Source organism: Tauraco erythrolophus, chromosome 24 (genome assembly GCF_009769465.1).
Source record: "Tauraco erythrolophus isolate bTauEry1 chromosome 24, bTauEry1.pri, whole genome shotgun sequence".
Taxonomy (NCBI): domain Eukaryota; kingdom Metazoa; phylum Chordata; class Aves; order Musophagiformes; family Musophagidae; genus Tauraco; species Tauraco erythrolophus.
Window position 1 is genome coordinate 3,476,436 of NC_141488.1, and position 24,650 is coordinate 3,501,085.

Consider the following 24,650-nt stretch of genomic DNA (forward strand, 5'->3'; position numbering starts at 1 on the left):
CCAATCTGTAATACCAATAAACATTATCATCTTAAGAACAGTATTTATATTTTTATATATATATTTCTATATATATTTCTATGTACAGGACATCCTTGCCTCATGTTACATGAGCATCTCAGAAGGAGATCGGTTGGGTTTTGAAGCACTTTGATTTCAGTTCCTCAGAAGAGATGCCCTAAAAACCCAGAGACATCCAGCAAGGACATATCAAAAAAAAAAAAAAAAATCTCACTTTTAAAACATATATACAACTCCTCCAGTCTCTGTGGTCTCATTTGGACTAAATGGGGTTTCAATTTTCCTTTTTTTTTTTTTTCTTTCTGGTGAAACACTGGGGGATGCTCCCTCCCTCTGGACCAGAGTGGGGATGAAGGTGGCCCAGGCTCCTGGCAGGTCTGGGATGAAGCAGCATCATCCCTCCGGGCCCCAGACACTGGGGCTGAATGATGCCACTGACATCCCAACCCCTGGGAATTTCAGAGGTTCACCTCAAGTCATTTTCATCCAAAACCAAACCATTTCTGCACCCTGGGACCTCTGTGCACCCACCATGCAGCACCTTCCCTGCAGCACCCCAGGACAGCACGGCCACGTCTACAGAGAGATAGGGACTGGGAACAGGACACTCATTTATTCCCATGTGAGCACCGGTGTTCCCGGGTACTGGTGTAACTGGACTGTTTTGTAGGATCTGGTGGGGTTAAAAAGATTATTTGGTCATGAGACAGCACGGGCACACAGCAGGGATGGAAAGAAGGGGAATAACCTTGTATAGCCCTTGGAATAAGTTATTGTCAGGCTGTGCGAATTATTCGGCGAGCACGAGGGAGCGCCGAGTGTCCGGGCAAAACCTCGCGATGAAATCCCATCGCCACCCCCGGGTGTTCGCAAGGCAGCGGGTGGGACATCCTCCACGGTGGAGAGAGGGCAGAAGATTTATCTCGTTGCTCTCCTCCACCCTTGGAAGGTGGATGGAAATAGCTCCCGGGTTTGCTCAGCCAGAGCGCAGCCGTTCCGGCCCTGTGGCCTTCGTGCTGCAGGTCGGTCCGGAGAAACGGCATCTTCCAGAGCTGCGAGTCGTGGTACGGATCCGAGTGCAACTCCCCGGGCAGAGGGATCCCCAACCTCCAGGCAGGCAGGGAGGGGAAGCTTCCCCTGCCCTGGGGAGATGAGGCTGAAGGATGAGGGGGATGAAGGCTGGAGAGGGATAAAGGCTGGGGGGGATGAAGGGTGGGGGAGAATGAAGGATGGGGGAGAGCAAAGGATGGGGGAGAACGAAGGACGGGGGGGATGAAGGATGGGTTTGCCCACATGCAACCTCCAGTTTATGGAGGACTGTTTCTCATCTGTTCTGCTCCATCCCCCAAAACTACGACCGTGAAGGGTTCTACCTGGGCCTCAAGACAGAAGCAACCTCCTCTCGGTTCCTTGAGCCTCTGAGGCATATCCCAGATCTGCATCCCTCTGGTTGCACCTTCCTGAGGCCATTTGCAAGGAGAGCACAGCTCGATTACAACCAGGCTCTCCGCTGTAATTATCACAATATCAGACAGAAAAAGTGACGCCTGACACCTGCCTGCAGCAGGATGAAGACAAAAAAGCATCAGGTATCTTCAATCACCTGGCCCGTATGCTCGTCCCCAGGTGGCAGTGGGGACACGGGGACCTCCCTGTGCCCAGCCCCGAAGCACTGCCACGGCTCAGGGCTTCAGCACAGCCCACCCCACGCCAACGCCACCACCAAAACCGACCGTGCTGTTGTGCCAACCCCAGCGAAAGCCAAGCAGCATCGATGGGTGACTCATCCAGGAGGCATATGGGAAGGACCCGAATTTTGAGGATTTTGTTTCTGGGTGCCAAAGGTGTCTCACGTGCAGTGATTCCCAAAGGAAGGGTTAAAAACGGATCGGTGGGCTGGGGCCTTTGGGTCAGCGCAGGAGGAATTAATTGCTACGGATGGAGAAGACGGTGTGGAGATGCAGAGGAACTGTCGCTTGAAAAGCTTCACAAAGGTGCCAGGAGGGGTCCGGGTCGGTCCCTGCAGAGGGACATCACGTGCCCAGTGCCCTCCATGGCCCACCACAGTCCCACATCCCCACTCTGGCCAAGGCTGGATACACAAAGGGTCGCAACTCGCAGAACTGAAAAAAAGCGAAGATCAAACTCATGGTGCAAAGGGGCAGAAACTCAAGAGCTCCTCTCAGGGTCTTCGCTCTGGCTCAGAGCGTGTCCCCACCAAGGGCGAAATCCACCGGCGGCCGTCTGGGCTCCTCGGAAGAGCAGCTACGATTCCACGCACAACGGAAAAAAACAACGTCTCTCCTCCAAATATCCATCCTTCCCTGCTGGGGAACGGCCTCAGCTCCTTCTGTCCTCTTCCTCCCCTCTCTGGCCTCCTCCAGCTGCTTTAGAGATGCCCAGGCAGTGCCATGGGGCCGCATCCTGCACGCACCAACCCCACGACCGTGACTCAAAGCGACGCAGGGACGGGACGAGTCACGGTATCCGACCCGCGACCGCCCGGACGCGCTCAGGGCGAGAAGGGAAGACGGAGAGCGGAGGATGAAGATGGGAAGCAGCCGATACGACCCCACGACCTTTTGTTCTTCTTGATCTGATGGGTTTTTCCTCATTGGGTCTTCTGCTGTTTCCCTCCTCGCCTTCAGCTCTAATGCAACGTCCGAGCGTGAAACACACGGTTGGCACGACCTTTGTGCAAGCCCTTGCTGCCGCCCTCCTGGCAAGGTGCTATCTGGTCTCCAGAGACTCCAGATATTCCAGTGCTATGTCGTAGCAGAAATGATACTGCTCCTGTTCAGAGAGAGAAAAGGGGATGTTATGATCTCAAGTAAACTATTTCCCAAAGCTATCCCTTTTCAAGGCTAAAGAATCATAGAATTATAGAATCATAGAATGGTTGGGGTTGGAAGGGACCTTAAAGATCATCCAGTTCCAAACCCCCTGCCATGGGCAGGGACACCTTCCACTACACCAGGTTGCTCAAAGCCCCATCCAACCTGGCCTTGAACACTTTCAGGGATGGGCCAGCCACAACTTCTCTGGGCAACCTGTGCCAGTGCCTCACCACCCTCAGAGGGAAAAACTTCTTCCTTAGATCTAATCTAAATCTCCCCTCTTTCAGTTTAAATCCATTGCCCCTTGTCCTATCCCTCCATGCCCTTGTAAAAAGTCTCTCTCCAGCTTTCCTGTAGGTCTCCTTTAGGTACTGCAAGGCTGCTGGAAGGTCTCCCCACAGCCTTCTCTTCTCCAGGCTCAACAGCCCCAACTCTCCCAGCCTGTCTCCACAGCAGAGGTGCTCCAGCCCTCGGATCATCTTCGTGGCCTCCTCTGGACCCGCTCCAACAGCTCCATGTCCTTCTGATGTTGGGGACACCAGAGCTGAATGCAGCACTGCAGGGGAGGGGTCTCACGAGAGATTTCCTGCATTTCGGGGTTGACACGGCACCTTCGTCTCCCCCAAAGGATGGACAAGGACTGCAACGTCCCATTACTGCGAAAATATGGTTTATTCACTACCCCAGGGTACAAACCAGGCAGCACCAGTATGGGGCTCCACCAACCAGCCTCACCCCTGTCTGACACCCTCCCTCTCCCACCGCAGTGATTGACATGTGTCAATCAGATGGTAGTAGAGCCATGGGAACGATGGGGTCTGGGCCTAGAGGTGTCCAAAATAAATCATGGGCATGAAATCGAGGAGTGGTTTTAGTTTTGAGTCCAGCAGAGGCTGTGAACAAGGAGCGTGCCCAGGTGAGCATCCCTGGTCCAGGTGCGGGATTACCAGAGATGCCATGCCCCGGCTGCCAGGATGCTTCTCATCACAAATTCTCCTTCTGTGAATTACAAAAAAATGCCCTTTGTCCATCCCTGGCAGGGATTTGGTCTGGGCGTTTGCTTTGCGTGGGAGAAGAGGCGTGAAGAGAAGTCCCAGCAGCTTTCACTTCCCAAAATCCAAATTTTCCAAGGGAAATGCCAAAAACCAATGAGCGTTTTGGTGCTCAGGTCAAAGTTTGACCCACCTTGAGCCAAGGGGTGCGGGTGAGGATCTCCCTGAGCCTGCAGCAGGACCGGGCTCACCCTCCCATCCCTTCCCTTTCCCAACACAGCTACGGATGGTGTCAGCACCCTCCCACCCTTTGCTCCCCCACCCTGGCTGGCTCCCCAGCTGGATACCCGGTTGGCTCCTGGTTTTATGGCAAAAGTCACTGGAATTGGGCTCGCGAAGGCAATCTCATCCATCCTCGTTCCCCTTTACGTGACACATCCTTGCACTCTCCTGTCCTCGTACAACTCATGGCACAGAACGCTACTGGCGAGCTCAGCCCTTGGAAGCGCCCATCCCCTGGAGATGTTCCTCCTTCAAGCATCCAACAAGCAAAACCAGCCAGAGTGGGGAAAAAAAACCCAAATAAATAAAGTTTCTGATGCTGCTGTGAGGGCTGCGACACGGTGGGAGCGTTCCAGGTGGGATAGGAGGGAGGGAAAGGGAAAGCTCATCTCCCGAAATCCTCGGCAGCAGCACAGGGATCGCAGCTGGAGCACCAGTACGAAAATCCCGTTATCCCGCGGCACGGGCGGGCGGCTGCTCGGAGACGCCGGGTGGGAGCAGGCGGCAGGAGAGACGGGCTTCAAAGCGAGGAGGCTGCGACGGCGCCGATTAAAAGCACATCCTGCTCTTCGGATTAGGAAGAGGGATTGCTTCCATTTCTCAGCGGATAAAAATAAACCCCACGGGCAAACAGAGGGGGAAGACGCTCCGCGCCAGCTGCTCTCCACGGGGCTGCGGCTCTTTACGCCGGGCGAGGATCCCGCCTCCCAGTGACTCCAGTAGATTGGGTTTCCCAGAATAGACAGTTCAGGTTCTTCTGAGGCCGGAGGACGCTCGTGTCCTGATGTGAAACGTTGCCTCTTTTTAATACCTTTGCAATTCAGCCCGATGGGTCTGGTGGCTTCATTCCTGTCACATCATCTTTCCATCATCCACGTCCCTCCCTCTGGTCCCCGTCCCCTCCCTCACCTTCTCCTCCACTTCAATTCCTAATGCAAATCACATCCCCTCCTCGAAAAAACCATTTAATTTTGCAACTTAGGGATTTTACCATCTAAACAGGGTAAACATTTCCAGCTGACTCGCTTTTAAAACATCACGAAGCCCCTGGATTCCTCCACCGCGGGACGGACACGTGCCTGCTGCATCCCCTGTCCCGTTATCGAGGGTCTGGAATAGGGCATGGACTTTTCACCCTGACCCACTGCCACCTCCAGCCTCCTCGTCACAAAACATGGCTCCAGTACCCTCATCCACCAATTAATTTCACTCAAAACCACAGTTCCCTTTTTTATTTCCAACTGGAATTTCTCCTGACTCCACCTCGGAGCTGTTCCCGGTGTCACGAACCCTCCGAAGAGCTGCAATTATGTAATGAATGAATCAATGCAAACCTGCCTTATTGCTCCTGGGAAGGGTTTCCAACAAGTCCAACGCCGATGCCAAGGGCACGTTGGCACCGCGGGATGAAGGCTAACCCAAGGTGGCTTTCAAGAGCTGCCTCACCTCCCTGTCCGCCCCGGCCCATGGCCCAGCACTGGCACGCTCTCTGCATGAGGATGCCTGTAATGCTCATCAAGATTTGGGATGGAAAAGGAGGTTTTTTTGGAGGTGAGCATCTCCCAGCACCACTGCTCTCTGCCGGAGGGATGCCCAGGGACCAGCGGTCAGGCTGGATGCCGGCGGTGCCCGGTGCTTACCAAGGTCTCTACCATATTTGGCTTGTAGTTGCGGAGGGTCTTTGCAGCATAGAAAACATCTGCCATGTTGTGACACTTCAGCATCTCCAGGATCATGGTGGAGGCACAGAAGGTGCCACTCCGGCCACCTCCATTCCTGGTGGGAGAAAAACACGTGTTGGTGGTGAGAAGATGGCATCAGGGCATCTCCCCGCTCCCTTTAATTCCCCCCTTCCTCTATCCATCCCTGCATCCCAGGAGGTGTCCCAGAGCAAGGGGCTCATACCCCAAAGTTCTCCTGGACTGGGGGACCTGAACCAGACCCACATGGTGGCAGGAGCTGTGATCCTGCCCTCCAGTCCTCACAAGAGCCACAACAGAGCATAAAAACACCTTTTTGGATCATCAGAGCGCGATCTTGGACACCTGGGCTCAGTTTCCAGCCCTGCCATGGAGTGATTCCTCATGTGACCTTTGGGAAGCCACCGTGTCCCTCTACCACCCTCTGCCCATCCGTGGGGTGACCCTGGACTGGTGACCAGTTGGGTAGCACTGGTGGAGGAGCACAGATCGCTGGGTACCTCCCCCCATCCTGGGCTGAACCCACCCACACCACCGCGTTCGATCCCCAGCAGTGAAGAAGACCAGGCAGAGGAAGCAAGAACGCGATGCCAGTGGTTTATAAAGCATGTTCTCGAATTATCCTTTGGCTAATGAAGACGGACGAGGCTGTAATTAATTTTTGATTAAAGGCTCGCCTGCTGTCTCTACCAATCTGCGAAGGTGCTAGGTCCCATCCAAGGGTGTTTGTGTTAGTCCAACCCAGCTGGGAGGAGGGGGATGGAGAGCATGTCCACCTCGATGAGAAGTGAGTGGTGGGAGTTGCACAGCTCCTGCCACATCCCTTTGGAGCCTGTGACGCATTTGGGACATGGTGACAGGGCTGTGAGCTCTGCTGAGCCCTGCTGCAAGGCAGGGGACTGGTGTGAGCGGCAGGGTTGCTTCTAGCGGGTGTCACTCCCACTGAGCACCCATCTCACAGAGGAGGTTTGACATGGTGACCACGAGGTGCCTCACCCAAAACTTGTGTTGTGGGAGAGATAGCACCATCTGGGCACAAAGTCACGGAATCATGGAATGGGCTGGGTTGGAAGGGACCTTCAAGAAGATCTAGTCCCAACCCCCCTGCCATGGGCAGGGACACCTTCCACTACACCTGAGGTTGCTCAAAGCCTCATCCAACCTGGCCTTGAACACTTCCAGGGATGGGGCAGCCACAACTTCCCTGGGCAACCTGGTCCAGTGCCTCACTACCCTCTGTCACGCTTCGTGTTTCAGTCACGCCGGTGAGGGCTTTTTAGAGGATTTCCAGGTAGAACTGTGGACAGTTGACACTCACAGGCAGTGCACCACGGTCCTGCCATCGCCACTCTCCTTCTGCCACCTCTCCACTCGGGCCAGGAGGTGCAGAAAGGATTTCTTGGAATCTGGGGTGTCTCGATACGCCGACCACCGCAGGTACTGGAAATGTCGGACCATCAGGTGCCCTTCCTGCAACTAGAAGAGCAAAACTCATCAGCTTGAACTCATGAGCCACTCTCATTTGCCTCCACTGGAGGTCTGATGGAGGGCAAGTGGGGTTGGCCACGCATTAATAGTAGAGGAAGAGAGGGTAAACTCTTTACAGGTACTTTAAGAAGCGTGGTTCAGCTTTCTCCTCCACAGCTCACACTGACCCACTGGTCCCATCACCCCGTCCCACCCAAGGTAGCTCCACAGATACGGTTTATCTTAACTCCCAGCACCTTGGACTGTCTGTGTATCTCACAAAACCTGTTACCAGACCCCTGAGCCCCCCCGAGGCTTCTCCATCACGTCCTTGTTTTGCATGCAGAAGATCCCAGGGGATGCGTTTCGTTGTGCTCGCTGTAAACCAGGAGGCTACTGAGAAGCTGCCACCCGTGGAGGTGGGGACGGTGGCAGTGTGCCGTCACACCCCGGTAATCCGGTTAGTTTTGAAACCTAATCTGGTTAGCAGGCTCCAGGAGGAAGATTAGATCCACAAAGCCAAAGGGCACCAGGCTTTAGCCGGGCAGATGTGGGGCTCTTGCTCAGACGTCCTTGGCACATCAGGAGCCCCTGATGGGATGAAACCATGGCTCGCACGCTCCAGCCACATCTCGGGGCTCGGTGGCACACGTGTGGGGAGTATACATTGGGGGAGAAAGGGGGAGGTCAGATGCAGATGGAGATCCCCAGCTTTGGAGGGCTCCCTCCACCCGATTCCAGATGCCTGATGAGCGGGTTGAGCACCAGACCATCTCCAGCCAGTGGGACCGGGTGTTCCTACGGGTCTGCAGGGACCCCCCAGATGAGGGTGGGTGTTGAGGGCCTTCAGTGCCTGCCCCAACCAGCAAACCCAAACACACAGGGGCTCTTCTGAACCTTTTCGAGAGCTCTGATGTGGGTCGGTGACGTGGCTGGGACAGGCTGACCTCCTCAGGCTCCAGCTGTTGCTTCCAGTTGGAAACCAGGAAGGCAGAGGGCGAAGAAGAAACAAAGAAGTGGAGTTAAACCAGAAGAAAACTCCTCTGATGGCCCAGGAAGGAAAGCTTGGGGATCCCTCTTGAAGCTCTGTCTGGTTCTGGAGGACTTGTGACACCCCCAACGCCCGGCTCTCCAGCAGCTCCTACATTTGCCAGCGCTCCTCCAGCAACCTGCTCCCTGGGGAAATCTCTTCTTAGACCCAGAGATTTCAATCATGCTGCATTTTAATTATTATGGGGTATATTCTACCACCTGAAAGTGAAGCACATTCGGTGATGGATTTTGTGCTGACACCCAGGAAATGCCAGATGCTGCCACAGGAAGCACAAACGAAAACACTCTTTGTGTTAAGAGTTCAGATAATCAGGATTTATCTCCTTCGACCCAGCACCCACACCAAACCACGTTCCCAGCCTGGTCACCAGCCAAGCCACATGCTCTCTCCCAAGCTCCCTAATTCTCATCTGCCTGATGACCTCCACTGGAGCATTGGCCTCAGCCTTGGGAGATTTCAAGACCTCAGCGGTGCCACCTCTTCATGGTTGGCTTTTGTAGTTAAATCAGCTTTTTTTTCCCCACGTACGGTTCTGCACCCATGTGGGCTGTTCATCGCAGCCCCTGTCCCTTCCCAAGTTCACGGAGTTTCTCTTCATTTCAAGGCAAGCTGACCCAGCCAAATGTCAATGGAACAAGGACAACAGGTGAAAACCAGTGCAGGTCTTCTCACCCTGTGGGTCCCAGGGGAGCTGCCAGGCCCACACGGGGAGTCTCCATCCTGTGATAGACGTGTGGCAGGGCAGAGATGGACCTTCAGGTAGGATGAGAAAGGTCTTCTTACAGACTTATCTAAAATCTTGCAAGGAGCTATGAACTCCAGAAAGGTTGGATGGAGCCAATGGCACTTTGAGAGGTTCTTCTCTGCCAGAAGGATAGCTAGGTCTGCATCCTCTGGAGGAGCTGGACTAGGTTGAAGGAGGCACCAGCATCTACAGCAGCACTCAGTTTATACGGAGAATGACCTGGCCAGGCAATGCCAAGCTCTAGGGCTACACGGCCTCACTAGATACATCATCCTTCTGCTTTTTGAGGGAAGTCTTCGCTCATATAAAGAAGCTCTTGATGATGCCCCAGCCCTTCCCCAAGGCAGCAGCTAACAAAAGTGATCCAGCCCTTGTACACAAGCTCACCCAACCCAGACCCCTGCACTGGGAGATGCCTGGGGGCACGCAGGCATACCCACAGTGTGAAGCCCCCCGTGACCACCCTTCGCTGGCATGGAGCCAGAGGAGAGAGCCTCACCCGTGTGACGTTCTGGACTCGGAAAAGACGGGACACGATGTCCTCATCCGCCGCTCCGGAAACGTACTCCACCTCCATGGGGCCGTACTGCTGGAGCCCCGGCTCAGGCCAGTACTGCAAACAGGGCTGTGGAGAGAAGAAGTACCACTCACCATGACCAGGGACATGCACTGGGACACGGGGAAAGGGCATCGTGCATCACAGGCAATGTCGGGCGAATGAAGTGGTTGGCGCTGGTCAGGGGTGCCAGAGGGGCTGCTGGCACAGGGGGTGGCCCCAAGATGGACCCACGATGCTGTTACTCATGCAGGGCCCACAGCACATTGCTGGATGGAGGATCCCTCAGCTTGTTGAGAGATCAAAGCTGAAAGGTCAGGTCCACCCCTTGACATCCACATAGCCCTCTTCCCACTGCACGAATGCCAACAGCTGATGCTCCTGGAGGTGGACTTTGCTGGTCCAGGAGGATGCAGGATGGGCCCTACCTCCACCCAAGCAAGCACCAGCCTGATCCTGCCCAACGATGGAGCAGGGTTTGGCCGCTCCAAGTCTGCTCTCAGACCTCATCAGCTTTAGAAGCTGCTGTGCCATCAGCAGCAACAGCACCATGGGATGACAGTCCCCCTTGCCCCACGGCCAGCACATCCCACCAAGCCAAAGCGATCCCAGTTTGCAGCCCAGGAAAGGGCTGGGGAGCGACTCCTGCTCCCTCCCCACGTGTCCAGCATGGCACTGATGGATGACTCGGTCCAAGGGTCACGGATGTGAATGTTTTCCCACTGCGACAGCTGGGAAACCAGCATCGACACAAAATATACGATGTTTGTCACCGCGCTTCAACAGGGCATTTAGCATTTCAGGCCAGTTAACGGCTCGGGCCTGACTGCATGGCAAATGGGTTTGAGAAATAATTGGTTATTAATAGGGGCTATAAATCTCCAAGATCTCTAAGCCTTCTGGGCTCAGAGCTATAATTTGGATATTAAAACTTCCTTCGGCAAGACATAGTCCAAGTGAGGGATATACCCTCTAAGTCACCTTTCGGAGCTGCCTGCTGTAAAGGTTGATTTATTACCTGTTGGTCCTAAACTGGTAAACATTTAAGATCCAGCTAAATATTGTAACACCAGCATCTCTGAAGAACAGATGTCCAGAGAGAGAGGCAGGGCTGAATAATGAATAAAAATGACAGTCCCCGTTGGACGGTGCCAGGGGACGGGGACCTGGAGGAGGACAGCACAGGAGAGGGCAGCCCTGCAAGGCTGAAGGGTGTTTCTGGACTGTGGAATGAAAGAACAGGTTAAGAGAGAGAAATAAAATGGGTTTTGTTGAGGCACTCAGCAACACCCAGCTAAAGGCCAACCTGGGGCTACTCCAGGAGCTGCACCAGCACCCAGGGCCGCTCCAACCAAACCAACCCTCAGAGCTCTTGGGGCCTCCGTGCCCTTTCCTCCCCCAGCTCAGACCAGGGGCCAGGGGCAGCAGTTTGGGCTTCTCCTGCCCATCCTACAGCACATCTGGGGAGAACTACAGCCTGGCAGCTGCCAAAGCCAGAAATGTCTCCTACAGGAGTCACACATCGGACTTACTGGAGGAAAAACATCTCCCATCAGCATTTACTAAGGCTTCCTCTAGAGAAGGGGCTTTAGCCAAAGCATTTAAACGAGATGCTGCTTCACCATCCCCTTCCTTTCCACAGAAGAGGGAATTTCAGGTTTTGGTGGGAACAGACCTGTAACACCGGCTGTGGGGATGCCCCACACTGCACAGCCATTGACACAAAAAAATAGAGTACTCATGAGAAATTCCATCAGCGGTTCACAGGTTTGCAGCAAACACACAAGGCTACACAGCACAGTCCGATCGCGGAAGATTCCCCGGGCAGCCTGTTCCAAGGCTTGGCAACCCTTTTGGTGAAGACATTTTTCCTAATATCCAATCTAAACCTCCCCTGGTGCAACTCGAGCTGTTTCCTCTTGTCCATCCCTTGTTACTTGGGAGAAGAGACCGACCCCCACCTCGCTACAACCTCCTTTCAGGTAGTTGTAGAGAGCGAGAAGGTCTCCCCTCAGCCTCCTTTTCTCCAGGTTGAACAGCCCCAGTTCCCTCAGCTGCTCCTCACAGGACTTGTGCTCCCGACCCTTCACCATCTCCGTTGCTCTTCTTTGGACACGATTCAGCTCTGTAGAGCCTTTCTACCCTCGAGCAGATCAACATTCCCACCCAGCCTGGTGTTGTCTGCAAACTTACTGAGGGTGCACTTGATCTCCTCGTCCAGACCATTGATGGTCATCAGCCAGTTTTTTACTCGGCAAAGCATATGCCCTTCCAAGCCATGAGCAGCCAGTTTCTCCAGGAGAATGCTGTGGGAAATGGTGTCAAAGGCTTTACTAAAGTCCAGGTAAACAACATCCACAGCCTTTCCCTCATCCACTAAGTGGGTCACCTTGTCATACAAGGAGATAAGGTCAGTCAAGCAGGACTACACCTTTTGTAAATCCATGATGAGTGGGCTCAATCACCTGGTTGTCCTGCACTGTGTTTGCCCTCACATCCAATAAAGGATGGAGATTCTCTGTAGCCCTCCTTTCGTTGCTAAAGTATTTTTTACTGCAGCAGTGAGATTAAGTTCTAGTTGGGCTTTGGCCCTTCTAATTTTCTCCTCACATAACCTCATGACATTTTTGTAGTCCTCCTGAGTGTCCTGCCTCTTCTTCCAAAGGTCATAAACTCTCCTTTCTACCCTGAGTTCCACTCAAAGCTCTCTGTTCAACCAGGACGGTCTTCTTCCCCACCGGTTCATCTTTTGGCACACGGGAACAGCCTGCAACCGCGCCTTGAAGACTTCCTACTTGAAGAATGTCCAGTCTTTCTGGACTCCTTTTCCCTCCAGGACTGGCTCCCAAGGGACTCTGTCAACCAGGCACCTCAACAGGTCTAAGACTGACCTCCGGAAACCCATGGGAGCAATTCTGCTGAACCCCCTCCTTACTTCTGCAAGAATCAGAAACTCTGTCATTTCCTGATCGCTGTGCCCAAGATGGTCTCCAACCATCACATCACCCACAAGTCCTTCTCTGTTCGCAAACAACAGGGCCAGGAGGTCGCCTTCCCTAGTTGGCTCATTTACCAACGGCCTTTCCCTTGATTCTTATCCATAAATACTCGAATCTTTCACCGCCATGGTCAAGCTCTAGACAGCCAAACAGTCCATGGTCACACAAATCTGCTCATTTCAACGTGTCCATGGGCAGATTGTGTCGTTACACACGAACCTGATCTAAGAACAACTCCTCTGAGTGACGATACGAGCTGGGAAACTCTTTGGGGCCACCTCTGCCTCCTTGGCCAGCAAACCTCCACAAGACAAGAGGCCCTCCCAGGACATCCCTCTGCTTAACATCACTCCACACAAAGGTCCTTTGGAGCACGTGGCATTAGGACACAGCTCTGCATGTGTCCAGTACATTGATACATACAGAAATAAATACCAGTGTTATTTACACACCAGTCGGTACCGGTGCCACATCCATCTGCATCCTCCTGAGGAATGGTACAACTGTTGTTTTGGGTCATTTACATCGAGTAGCTGATCTCAACTCATAAAATAAGCCTGCAAATGAAGTCTGCTCCGGATAGCCATTAAGAGTAATGCTAATTTTATGTAAAAATCCAACAAGTTCCCTCATTGAATTAACATTACAGACCCGGAGCAGACTTTTACTGTCGGCTCCAGTGGTGGCAGAAGCACTCCAGGCATTCCCCCAGCGAGCACCAGGAAAGCAAAGCAAGACAAGGCTGAGCATGGCCCCGCTCCACAGCTTCTGTCCCCTCTGCCCCTAGGTGACAGAGGACACGTCCCCACTGGTTCGGCAGATCTGCACAACTTATCGCACCGTAAAACCCACAGGACAGTTGCTTTGCAGCAGGTTGATTTATAAAGCAGCGTTCACAAGCCACCAGTGCCCTTGGCAGATGAAAGCGGGAAATCCCCCGTGCCTCAGTTTCCCCTTTATAAAAGGAGGATAAAAATCAGTTCTTTATAACAACAAGGTCATACTTGTCTTTAACCTTGTATCTCCCTGGGGCATCCATGAAGATTATGGTACAGTAAAGCAACGCCAACGCAACGCCAACACAACGCCAACGCAACGCCAACGCAACGCCAACGCAACGCCAACGCAACGCCAACGCAACGCCAACTGTCTTGGTTTAACCCAGCCAGTAACTAAATACCACACAGCCACTCGCTCACCCTCCTCACCCCCTGGGAAACAGGAAAGAGAATTAAAGGGGAAAAGAGAAGGAGACTCATGGGTTGAGATAAGAACATTTTAACAATAATAATATAAAAATGAAGATAATGATGATATAATAATAACAACAATGACGACGAAGAATAATATATATACAATAATAACAATATATACAAACAAATGATGCACAGCATAATTGCTCACCACCCACTGACCAACACCTGTCCCATCCCGGTAAGCAATCCCAAAACAGTTAAGTCCTGACACCACAATCCTGGATGGGTGAGAGGCCCGAAAAGAGAGTGAGCGAGAGACAGAACTCCGAGAGATCAAGAGAGAGTCTTTGGAAGAGAATTCCAAACCTCCTCGTCAGCTCTCCTCTATATACTGGGCATGACGCTGCATGATATGGAATACTCCATTGGCCAATTTGGCCCTCAATCCTAAATCTACGTTCAAATCATAAGGAGAGTTGTGAACCCTTTGTCCTGGCCACGCTTCCCCCCAGCCTGTTGTGCTCCTGCACATCGGCAAAAACGTGGGAAGATGAAAAGTCTGTGAGGTCTCAGCACCAACTGTAAACATGAGTGCACTATCAACATTCTTCTCACGACAAATCCCAGACTAAACCCAAAAGGCAGAGCTCTTCCAGCTGCTAAAAAGAAAACCTTACCCTGTCCAAGACAAAACCAGTACACCAACACAACGCAAACGCGATGCCAATCCAACACCAACCCAACGCCAACCCAACGCCAACCCAACAAAGCCAGGCTGGTTTGCTGCTGAACACATCTTTGGCTCCAGCTGGCCAACCCTGTGCTTACAGGAGATGAACCCTGGGTGCTGCAGCCAGTCCTGTCTCTCCTTGCACAGGAGAAGGAGCTGAGTGAGCAAGGCTGGGGCTGCAGCACCACCAAGGCGGTGGGGATGGAGCAGGACGGGGCCACCATCCCCTGGACGGCAGCACTCACCCAGGCAGAGTTGGACTGGTTGAGCTGGTTGAGCATGACGATGGAGGTGCAGCCGTAGTCATACACCAACCGCCAGAAGTCGGTGGTGGTGTTCTGCAGCGGGTGCAGGGTGACGATGAAGGCAGCGCTCTTGGTGTAGCTCTGTGGAGAGGAAAGACAAGCACCATTAAGGACATGGTGGTAGCACCAGTCACTGACGTCACACCCCAAAAAAACAGCGCAACACGAAGATGAGTGGCACCAAAGCCATCTTCTCCATGCTCGAGCAGAGCTGGCCTCCCTGGCACGGCCTCGGTCTCCCCGTGCCCAGGTGATGTAAGAACAGGTCTAAGTGACCCCTGCCCTTGGTCAGGATGAAAGCACCCGCTTTCTGCTCTCGCAGGAAGGGGTGTTTTGCACAAATAACTAGGGAAAAGATGTCACCTTTGAGCCAAGAACAAGCAAAAGCCATGACTGCCAGATGGCACCTGCCCTCAGCTCTGCACCCTGGTCCTCAATGAAAGCGTCATCCATGGCATCACCCCCACCCACAGTGCCCCAACACTGCTGGGCACCGAGAGCAGCAAAGGGACAACCATTGACCTGGGCTCAACGGGGTTTTGTTGGAGAGGAAAGGAAACCCCCAAACAAAAGACCTCTAGAGACTGCAAGAAGGAAGGTGGGGAAAAACTTAAATTTACCGTAATTCTCGTGCTTCGAACGAGATTTGTCCCCTCGGTCATCCTGATGCTGGTTTGCCACAGGACTGCGAGTGTGCAGCCGAGCTCGATGCTGCACCAGACTTTTAAACTAACTGACTTTAGCTCAAGTCTCTTCAGATACAGGAATGGAGAAGAACATGTTCCATGCCCACGAATTAGCACAGCTCTCCACTAACGGGAAGTCCTCTGGCTGCTGCAAAACCTCCTCATTTAGCTGATGGAAATGCCTTTATTGAACCTTTCCTCCTGCCCTGTCCATGGGGCCACAGTGAGATCCCCATCTCTCAGTGAGAGCTTTCTGCCCTCGAGGAGGGCAAGGAGAGCAGCAGGGTGAGGGAAGTTTCATCAGGTGTTGACCAGGCTGGGCCTGACACCCACAGTCACAGAATCACGGAATGGTTTAGGTTGGAAGGGACCTTCAAGATCATTGAGTTCCAACCCCCCTGCCATGGGCAGGGACACCTTCCAGTGCACCAGGTTGCTCAAAGCCTCATCCAACCTGGCCTTGAACACTGCCAGGGATGGGGCAGCCACAGCTTCTCTGGGCAACCTGGTCCAGTGTCTCAGCACCCTCAGAGGGAAGAATTTCTTCCTTAGATCTCATCGAAATCTCCCCTCTTTCAGTTTAAAGCCATTGCCCTGTGTCCTGTCACGCCATGCCCTTGTCCAAAGTCCCTCTCCAGCTTTCTTGTAGCCCCTTCAGGTACTGGAAGGTGCTGGAAGGTCTCCCCGGAGCCTTCTCTTCTCCAGGCTCAACAACCCCAAGTCCTTTGGCACCAGCACAGCGCTCAGCACCAGTGATGGGCAGCGCAGACTGACCGAGCAAACCACTTCGGCACTTAAAGAAAACAAGACCTTTCCCCCCACCCTCCAAAAAGGGAAAAGGGTTTTATTCCTTCAGCGAGAATTTCATCCAAAGGGCTTTTTCTGTCTAGAAAAAAATATTCCATTCTCTGACCCTGCAGCAGAGATTAAGGGAGGCTCAGCGGTTTAGAAAAATAAACCGGATACGCAGACACCAACGAGGTGACACCAAAGCTCCCAGCCCAGCAGCCACCTCCGCTTTCCGAACCGCGTTTCGCTGCGAGGGCGGGTGTGGGGAGATGAGATGAGCACAAAGACGCGGCGTCAGACATCACCCACGGGGTGAAAACGGAGGGTTCAGCCCGGGGCCGGTGCCAGGAGGGTTCGGGGACGGTGCCCGGGGCTGCGGCAGGGCTCAGCGCTGCCCGTGCAAAGCACCCCGGCTCCATTTGAGGAGAGGAAAGAGGTTTTGGTAATAAATGACCCATCGCTCGGAGCCTGCAGTGGCCTCCCTGCTCCACTTCGCCGTCGGCTGCAGGTAGGAAACAGCTTTGCCATCATGGGCATCGGTTCTGGCCGCGCCGGGGTTGGTGCTTCCAACCCTTCCCGGAGCTTTCCCTTCCTCCCGTGCTCCGCTCTGCTACGAAATAAACGGGGACCCTTTGTGCACGGCGTGCAAGAGCCCCCAAAGAAGGGGTGAAGGACCCCGCTACGCCGATCCCAGTCCCTCCTCGCCCCACGTGCCTTCGTGCCCTCATGCCAAACGAGGCCATAAATTCCAACCGAGCGAGGTTTTGCCACGAAAAGCCACCCGAGACAACCCGAACCGGCGCCCCTCTCCCTCCCCGCCGCACGCTCACGTCGGTTAAGGCCGCGTTGATGTAGTTGTTGCTGTCTCCGTCCACGGAGATGAGGAAGGGAAGGCATCGGTCGGGCGGCAGGACGTCCATGCTGCGGTTCCTCTCCCGGTTGCGGGGCAGGAGGGCGATGCTGCACTCCTCCACGTCCAAGTGGGGAGTCACCGAGTTCAGGGTCTGTGGGTACATGTGTTCCCCTGAACTCTCCTTCCTGCCTGCACCGGGGCCAAAAGCCCTGCCCGGTGCTCAGCAGAGCTGCCTGGTCCCAGCCGCGGTGGGCACCGGGAGGGCGAGGAGTGACGGGGGTGTCGCAGGGGGGAAGACACGGAGGTTTTGGGGCCGCTCACCTGGAACTCCTCCCGGAGCTGCGAGGAGTTGCTCTGCGGCTCTATCCTCACCATCTCCTTGTAGGTGGGCTTGAACTCGCTGGCGGGGATGCTGGTCTCCCCGCACAAGCAGGCTTCCAGGATGGCATCGTGGATGAAGACGTACTGCTCCTTTTTTGGGGGGAGGAAAGAGGGGGAGAGGGCTGAGTCTTCCCACCTCGCTGGTGGAATCAGCCCCCGGCTCTCCCCGCTGCCTGCTCACCTCCGTCTGTATCATGTTGATCCTCCGCGAGCACAGGGTCTTCACGCAGTTGTAGATGTCCACGACGCCCTCGCACTCGGCCATGTCCAACATCACATCCAGGACGATGTAGCAGCCGGTTCTCCCTGTGCCGGCGCTGGGAGTGGAGGAGGAAAACACAGCGAACACGTTCCCAATCCACACGGCATCCACACGCAGCCCAGCACACCGACGGGCACAGACTGAGGTCTGGGTGGGTGAGGGCTCGACGTACGGTCCCTGCCCGTGGATGTGGGGGCAGTCGGGGTCCAGGCAGGGCTGCCAACCTCACACATCTCCATAACCACAGCCCAGGTTTGCTTTAAATCACCCTCCCCACCACCCAACCAAACACACCACTGCAGCCGTCTGGGGGCTGCATGATGGTCAGGAGGTGGGTAGGAGGGTGAGCATCCACAGCAAAGGTTCATTTCTACTTTAAGGCAGCTAAACACACACTTTTTGCAACAAAACGAGCAGATAAACCATCTGGGTGCCAACTGTCCTTTGGGATCTCATCCCAAAAGGGCTGAGGAGAATGCTCAGCACTGAGCCCTGAGAGCACATGGAGGTACCCCCAGTACAGAGAGGGGGCTGAATTCCCCCAGGAAGACTCTTGGGTCAAGGCTGAGCCCAGCAGGATGCCCGGAGCCAGATGACCCAGCAGCAGAGGTCTCCCAAATCCTGGCATGGTTGGACTCAGCCAAAGACCTACTGATCACAGAATCACAGAATGATTTGGGTTGCAAGGGACCTTCAAAACGATATATCTAGTTCCAACCCCCATGCCATGGGCAGGGACACTTTCCACTACACCAGGTTGCTCAAAGCCTCATCCAACCTGGCCTTGAACACTTCTAGGGATGGGGCAGCCACAACTTCTCTGGGAAACCTGTGCCAGTGCCTCACCACCCTCAGAGGGAAGAATTTCTTCCTCAGATCTCATCGAAATCTCCCCTCTTTCAGTTTAAAGCCATTGCCCCATGTCCTGTCACTCCACGCCCTTGTCCAAAGCCCCTCTCCAGCTTTCTTGTAGCCCCTTTAGGTACTGGAAGGCTGCTGGAAGGTCTCTCTGGAGCCTTCTCTTCTCCACGCTCAACAACCTCAACTCTCTCAGCCTATCTCCATAGCAGAGGTGCTCCAGCCCTCGCATCATCTCCGTGGCCTCCTCTGGACCCGCTCTGCTCCAGCAGCTCCATGTCCTTCTTGAGTTGAGGACCCCAGAGCTGAAGGCAGCACTGCAGGGGGGTCTCAGGAGAGCAGAGCAGAGGGGCAGAATCCCCTCCCTCAACCTGCTGCCCACGCTGCTTTGGATGCAGCCCAGGACACGGTTGCCTTTCTGGGCTGCCAGAGCACATTGCCAGCTCATGTTGAGCTTCTCATCAACCAACACCCCAAGTCCTTCTCCTCAGGGCTGCTCTCCATCCATTCTCTGCCCAGCCTGCACTTGTGCTTGGGATTGCCTCAACCCATGTGCAGGACCTTGCACTTGGCCTGGTAGAACTTGATGAGGTTCTCACAGTCCCACCTCTCCAGCCTGTCCCGGTCCCTCTGGATGGCATCTCTTCCCTCTAGCACATCAACCATGCTGATGCTGCAACCCAGCGTCCCCACCACCACGCATGAGGAACAGAACCACTCCCCCTGCTCCTTTCCTACAAAGCCTTTTCCAGTGAAATACTAATTTCTGGGGCTGATGAATCACTCGTCGTGATTATCAGTGATTACAGGCTACGGGCACTAATCACACTCGCTGTTGCCGGTGAATGAATACTGATGAGGCGATCAACAGGGAGAAACCAAATAAAAAAAAAAAAAAAACCTTAAAATGACTCTGGCTCATCAGCTCCTCCTTGTTTGCCCAGCGGAGGAAGAGCCATTAACCCATCGCGTGGGGATGCCTGCTCAGGGCACACGGAAAGCCACCGCTCCCGCTCAGACGTGCCACCCAGCCTTCCCTTGCTACCAACTTAATTTATATATTTTATGTTTCCCTGCTGAATATTTTAGCATCATCCAGAGCTTTCAGCATCATTCAGAGCCAGTGGCTGAGAACCCACCTAAGACACAGCCTGCTCCCCCCAGAGTCATCCATACCCCTCTAAACCCCGTCCCAGAGGGGAATATTCCCCACTCCCCAGAGCCAGCTCTGCCCCATGGCCACGCACATACCTGCAGTGGATGACGATGGGGCCGGCGTCGGGCGGCGTGGATGCCTTCACCCTGCGGATGAAGGCCAGCAGCCCTGTGGCATGGTAGGGGACACCGTGCTCGGGCCACGAGGTGAAGTGGAACTGCTTGACCTCGTGCCGGGCTGAGTAGCCTCGCTGCAAAGAAAGGTTGAGATGGGGTGAGGGTGTACAGGGAGGGCAAAGCCACCCAAAATATCTAATTTTCTTGGGAATCATGGAATCACAGAATAGTTTGGGTTGGAAGGGACCTTCAAGATCACCCAGTTCCAACCTCTCTGCCATGAGCAGGGACACCTTCCACTACACCAGGTTGCTCAAAGCCTCATCCAACCTGGCCTTGAACACTGCCAGGGATGGGGCAGCCACAGCTTCTCTGGGCAACCTGGTCCAGTGCCTCAGCACCCTCAGAGGGAAGAATTTCTTCCTTAGATCTCATTGAAATCTCCCCTCTTTCAGTTCAAAGCCATTGCCCCATGTCCTGTCACTCCACACCCTCATCCAAAGCCATGTTGCCAGGTCCTGTTGAGCTTCTCATCAACCAACACCCCCAAGTCCTTTTCCTCCAGGCTGCTCTCCATTCATTCTCCACCCAGCCTGTACTTGTGCTTGGGATTGCCCCAACTCAGGTGCAGGACCTTGCACTTGGCCTTGTTGAATTTCACAAGGTTCACATGGGGCCCAATCCATGATTTTACCAGCTCAGCACTCAGCCAGATGGACCATACAGCTTCAGCAGCCCTGCAACTCCCTCCTGTTTGGCTGCAAGAGGGTTAAAAACCAGCCGAGGGGGAAGAGGAGGAGGAGGCAGCAGCCACGGGTCTCATTCCATTAGCATCTTTGCTACCTGCCCTATAAGTAGGCGGTAATTTCTCAGTCCTGTAGACTAAGGGGTAAATCCCACCAGCTCCAGCCCCAGGTACCGCGCCGGAGAGTAATGGCCACATAACCCGCGCTCCATCCTTCACCCCCGTCATCCTTACACGGCACCCCCACGGAAATTAAACACTCCCTCACTGCCGAAATCAAAGTGGGGCTGAGCCGCTCGCCCCGTCCGAGGGCACGGAGCCAGGGAAAAGGCAAAGGGAGAAGCTACCAGCACCCCCAGGGCTCAGAGGCTGCACCTCAGCCGGGGTGGAACGGAGGGTAAATAAACAAAGTATTGGTTGATGCCCATCTGAACACGGTTAGAGATGCCCAAGGGCACGGCCGGGCAGGTCGTGGCTGGCAGGAGCAGGTCCGTACCCTCTCGAGAGCGAAGGTGCGGACGGCGTACTCGGCCAACGTCTCCGACTTCACCAGGGTGATCTTGATGTCCCCGTACATCTCGGAGTCATCCGGCCAGTATTTGGAGCACTTCACCTGCAAGGAGAGGACAGGACGGGGTTTCGGCTTCACACAGGAGGCTCCTGGTAGAGCTGGAGCCCGGAGAGATTGGGCTGGGATGAGGTCCTTACCCGGCCCACCTCCACCAGCTTGGTTATCATCACGATGCTGGAACAGTGCTCCTGCCACACCATGCGCCAGAAGTCGTAGACCATCTCCTGCTTGGGCCCTGCGGGATGGAGGAAAGGCCACCGGGGATGGACGGGCACCACCGGCTTCACCCAGTCACGGCAGCGCCGCGATGCCCATGTGTCTCTCCTCCTGCCTCTGCGGCACAAACAGCCTCGCAGCATTTTAAGCCAAAAAGAAAGGGGGCAGGAGGAGGAGGTGACTCACCTTGGGTGGCTATGAAGTGGTTGGACCTGTGGTAGCCCTGCAAGGGAAGAAGAGATGTCGGTCCCGAGCTGGGGGGGACACAGTGAGGCACAGCCCCGTAAAACATTTCCCAGTTACCCAACTGGTGGTGACTCTCACGGCCCACGGGGTGGTACACCGTGGTGGTCCTGGCTACCAGCACGGTGCCAACCACTGCTGGAGGAGGAGGAGGAGGAAGTTCAGCAGCCACCCTGTACCTGGTGCACCCCGTCCTGGGAGGGGACACGTCCCACATCCCACAAAAAGTTCATGTAACCCCCCAACCCTCATCCCTGCTCTGCACCAAAATTCCCGGCAGCACCTCATGGGCATCCCGGGGTCCAGCAGCTCGACCCCGGCTCCTGCTGCCACCGGCATCGTTGCCGAGTGCGGCGATTAATGATATCCCGTCCCACCACAGCCACATGACGCTGGGCGATGGCTCCACTCCCCTCCTCCATCCCAGCCGCTTACTGGGGCTGTTCCCAACTCTTCACAGGGATGCATCAGCCCAAAGAGCAGAGCACATCCCAGCAAGGCCACAGCCAAAGGGACCGAGGACCTGGTGTTCCGCCCCTTGGCCACGGGTCCAGCAGAGCTCAACTACGTCGCATGTGCAGAGGTGACGGCAGCTTCTTCATCCACCCTGGGTCCTTCCATGGGGGATTAACGTGACTTGAATCCGACCCCTCATCCAAGAGCATGGTCCCCATCACCCTGAGGACATGCCATGGAGACCTCACTTTCCCTTTCCCTGGACCATACCCAAGTTTATCCACGCATTTTCCCAGCCTGCCTCTCCCAGATGCTATTTAACACTACGCTGCCCGGTACGATGCCTGGGAGAAGACAGGAGCAGAGAGAAGGGAGGAGAGAGGAACCGTCTACTTACTTCTCGGTTAATCCGAATCTTAACGATCCCGTTGGGACACAGGTTTGAGAGAAAAAGATCAGAGACAAGAGACATTAGTGAGGCAAAGACCAAGAGACAGGTTAGAGCACCAGGCCTGGAGCTGGTCATGGAGAGCCACAGGGGAGAGAAGACACATGGGGACAGGGATGGGGATGCTGCTCAGGCACAGGGAACCCATCATGGTGGCACCAGGCCACCATTGCCAGATGACATCCTCTGGAAAGGAGGGAAGAGTGGGGCTTGCTGCTGCTTCCAGATGCTTGAGCCCTGAGCCCAACGGAGCCTTCCTGCACCTCCCGTGGTCTCAGCATCGCTGGAGGTGATGGAAGGACATCACTCCTGAGGGACACCAGGGCCAAGCTCTGCCCAGAATCACTGACCCTGTAACACGCACCCCCCCCCCCCACCCTTTGCATCCTCCACCCAGGGAGGACGGAGATCACTGGGGCAGGCAAGGGGAGGAGAGAGGATGGAAAAGGGGAGGAGAGAGGGAAGGAGAAAGGAGGGACAGAGCAGAGCAGAGGAGGGAGAGACACAGCTGCAGGGGACAGTGATGACAGAGCAAGGAGAAATTGCTAGTAAACATAAATAAACCAGGTGGGCTCTTCATGGCACATCCCAGGGACGCCCGGCTCAGCCCATCCTGGGCTGCCGCAGCTCCTCCAAACGCCACTGGTTTTTCGGGAACAGCTCCTGACAGTCCATAAAGTCCCCGGAAACTCCTGTTCCAGTCCAGACCTCCCCAGAGAGAGGCACCGTCCCCACTTACGTCGATGTAGTTGGCGTTGATGTAGTCCGAGTTGGGATCGCCCAGCAGCGGGTGCAGCTTCACTCGGTGACGGTCGTCTGGAGAGCAAGGGGAGAAGGGACCATCAGCACCCGGGGGGACGAGCACGGGGACGGCGTGGCGCCCCGCCAGGTCCCAGGGCTCCCAGACACCCTTTGCAATCGTTTGGCACCAGGAATCTTCAAACCGCAGGTGGGTGGGATGCATCCAGGAGCAATAAATAGAAGCTGGTGGAGGTCCTTCCAGAGATGGTGGCTTAGACGGAGGTCCATGGGGGAGCAGCTTTCAGCATGGTATCTCCCTGAGCTTTGCCTGGTCCTGTCAAAGCCACAGAGCACCCACCCTCCAGCACCCTGCTGCCCACTCCAGCACCAGAGCCCAGATGGGTGAGTGGAGAGCTCTCCCCAACCTCTGGTGTCCACCTGGGGCCCCGGACAGTGCTGGAGTGGAAGGGATGAAGCTGTGGATAAAGCTCCTCCATCTCCACATGGGAGGTGGAGAACCGCTAGAGGATCAGGTTTGGTGTCTCCATCCCTGCAGGAATATCACCAGAGATGTAGCAGTGAGCAAGTGACGAGCATCCTCTAAACGGTGGAGTCAAGCCTTTCCCCAATCTTCTGTCCTAAAACCTCATCATTTAACCCCTTTGTCTCACGCTGCACATCCACACCAGAAGGTCACTAGGACAAGGTTCCAGTTTCTCATAAGTCCACGCAAGAAAACATACTCCAGGTTATCTGGGGCTTTCCAGCACCACCCAGAAGACCATGGTGACCTTATCAATAATTTTCAAGCACCTCAAGATCTTCAAGAAAGAGTTCTCCAGCTCCAGAGGTCAACGCTTGGCCCAGCTCCATCCCTCCAACCTGCTCAAGTGGCCAATGCCCACAGGCTGGGACCCTCGCACTTTCCACTGCCTTTGACCACCCCAACCCCACCAGTTTATTCTTTGCCACAGACCATGCATCTACCAAAACAAAAAGTCCCAAAGCCCTTGAGAAGGTTTTTGAAGGTGTTCGGGGTGTCTAAGCCTTCGCTAAAGGCACTCACATGTCGACACATGATCCTGTCTCCCTTTGGTCTTGTCTTTCTTCTTCGAAGCATCCCAGCCTTCGAAGAAACTCTGTAAGGAAGGGACAGCTGTCACCACCCGAGGCCAGGACAGTGGGAGACCCCAGGGTGCGGGAGGCAGACACCCCACTGGTCCACCCACCCCACCCCGGCAGCCC

The 24,650-nt window shown here is 54.8% G+C and overlaps 1 protein-coding gene across 1 annotated transcript in view; it reads right to left on the minus strand.

Annotated features, from left to right (window-relative positions):
* Positions 1-2,751: 2,751 nt before the first annotated feature.
* PTPRU (protein tyrosine phosphatase receptor type U) overlaps positions 2,752-24,650 on the minus strand; it is a 66,460-nt gene continuing 44,561 nt past the window's right edge. The window contains exons 17-30 of the mRNA XM_086626274.1: positions 24,472-24,544; positions 23,404-23,480; positions 21,704-21,740; positions 21,439-21,536; positions 21,227-21,343; positions 19,965-20,119; positions 17,775-17,910; positions 17,534-17,683; positions 17,190-17,363; positions 14,825-14,965; positions 9,598-9,723; positions 7,151-7,308; positions 5,773-5,908; positions 2,752-2,814 (exon numbers count right to left, since the gene is read on the minus strand). Of these exons, the coding sequence (XP_086482400.1) occupies positions 2,752-2,814; positions 5,773-5,908; positions 7,151-7,308; positions 9,598-9,723; positions 14,825-14,965; positions 17,190-17,363; positions 17,534-17,683; positions 17,775-17,910; positions 19,965-20,119; positions 21,227-21,343; positions 21,439-21,536; positions 21,704-21,740; positions 23,404-23,480; positions 24,472-24,544 (1,641 nt within the window). The remainder of the gene's footprint in view (positions 2,815-5,772; positions 5,909-7,150; positions 7,309-9,597; positions 9,724-14,824; positions 14,966-17,189; positions 17,364-17,533; positions 17,684-17,774; positions 17,911-19,964; positions 20,120-21,226; positions 21,344-21,438; positions 21,537-21,703; positions 21,741-23,403; positions 23,481-24,471; positions 24,545-24,650) is intronic.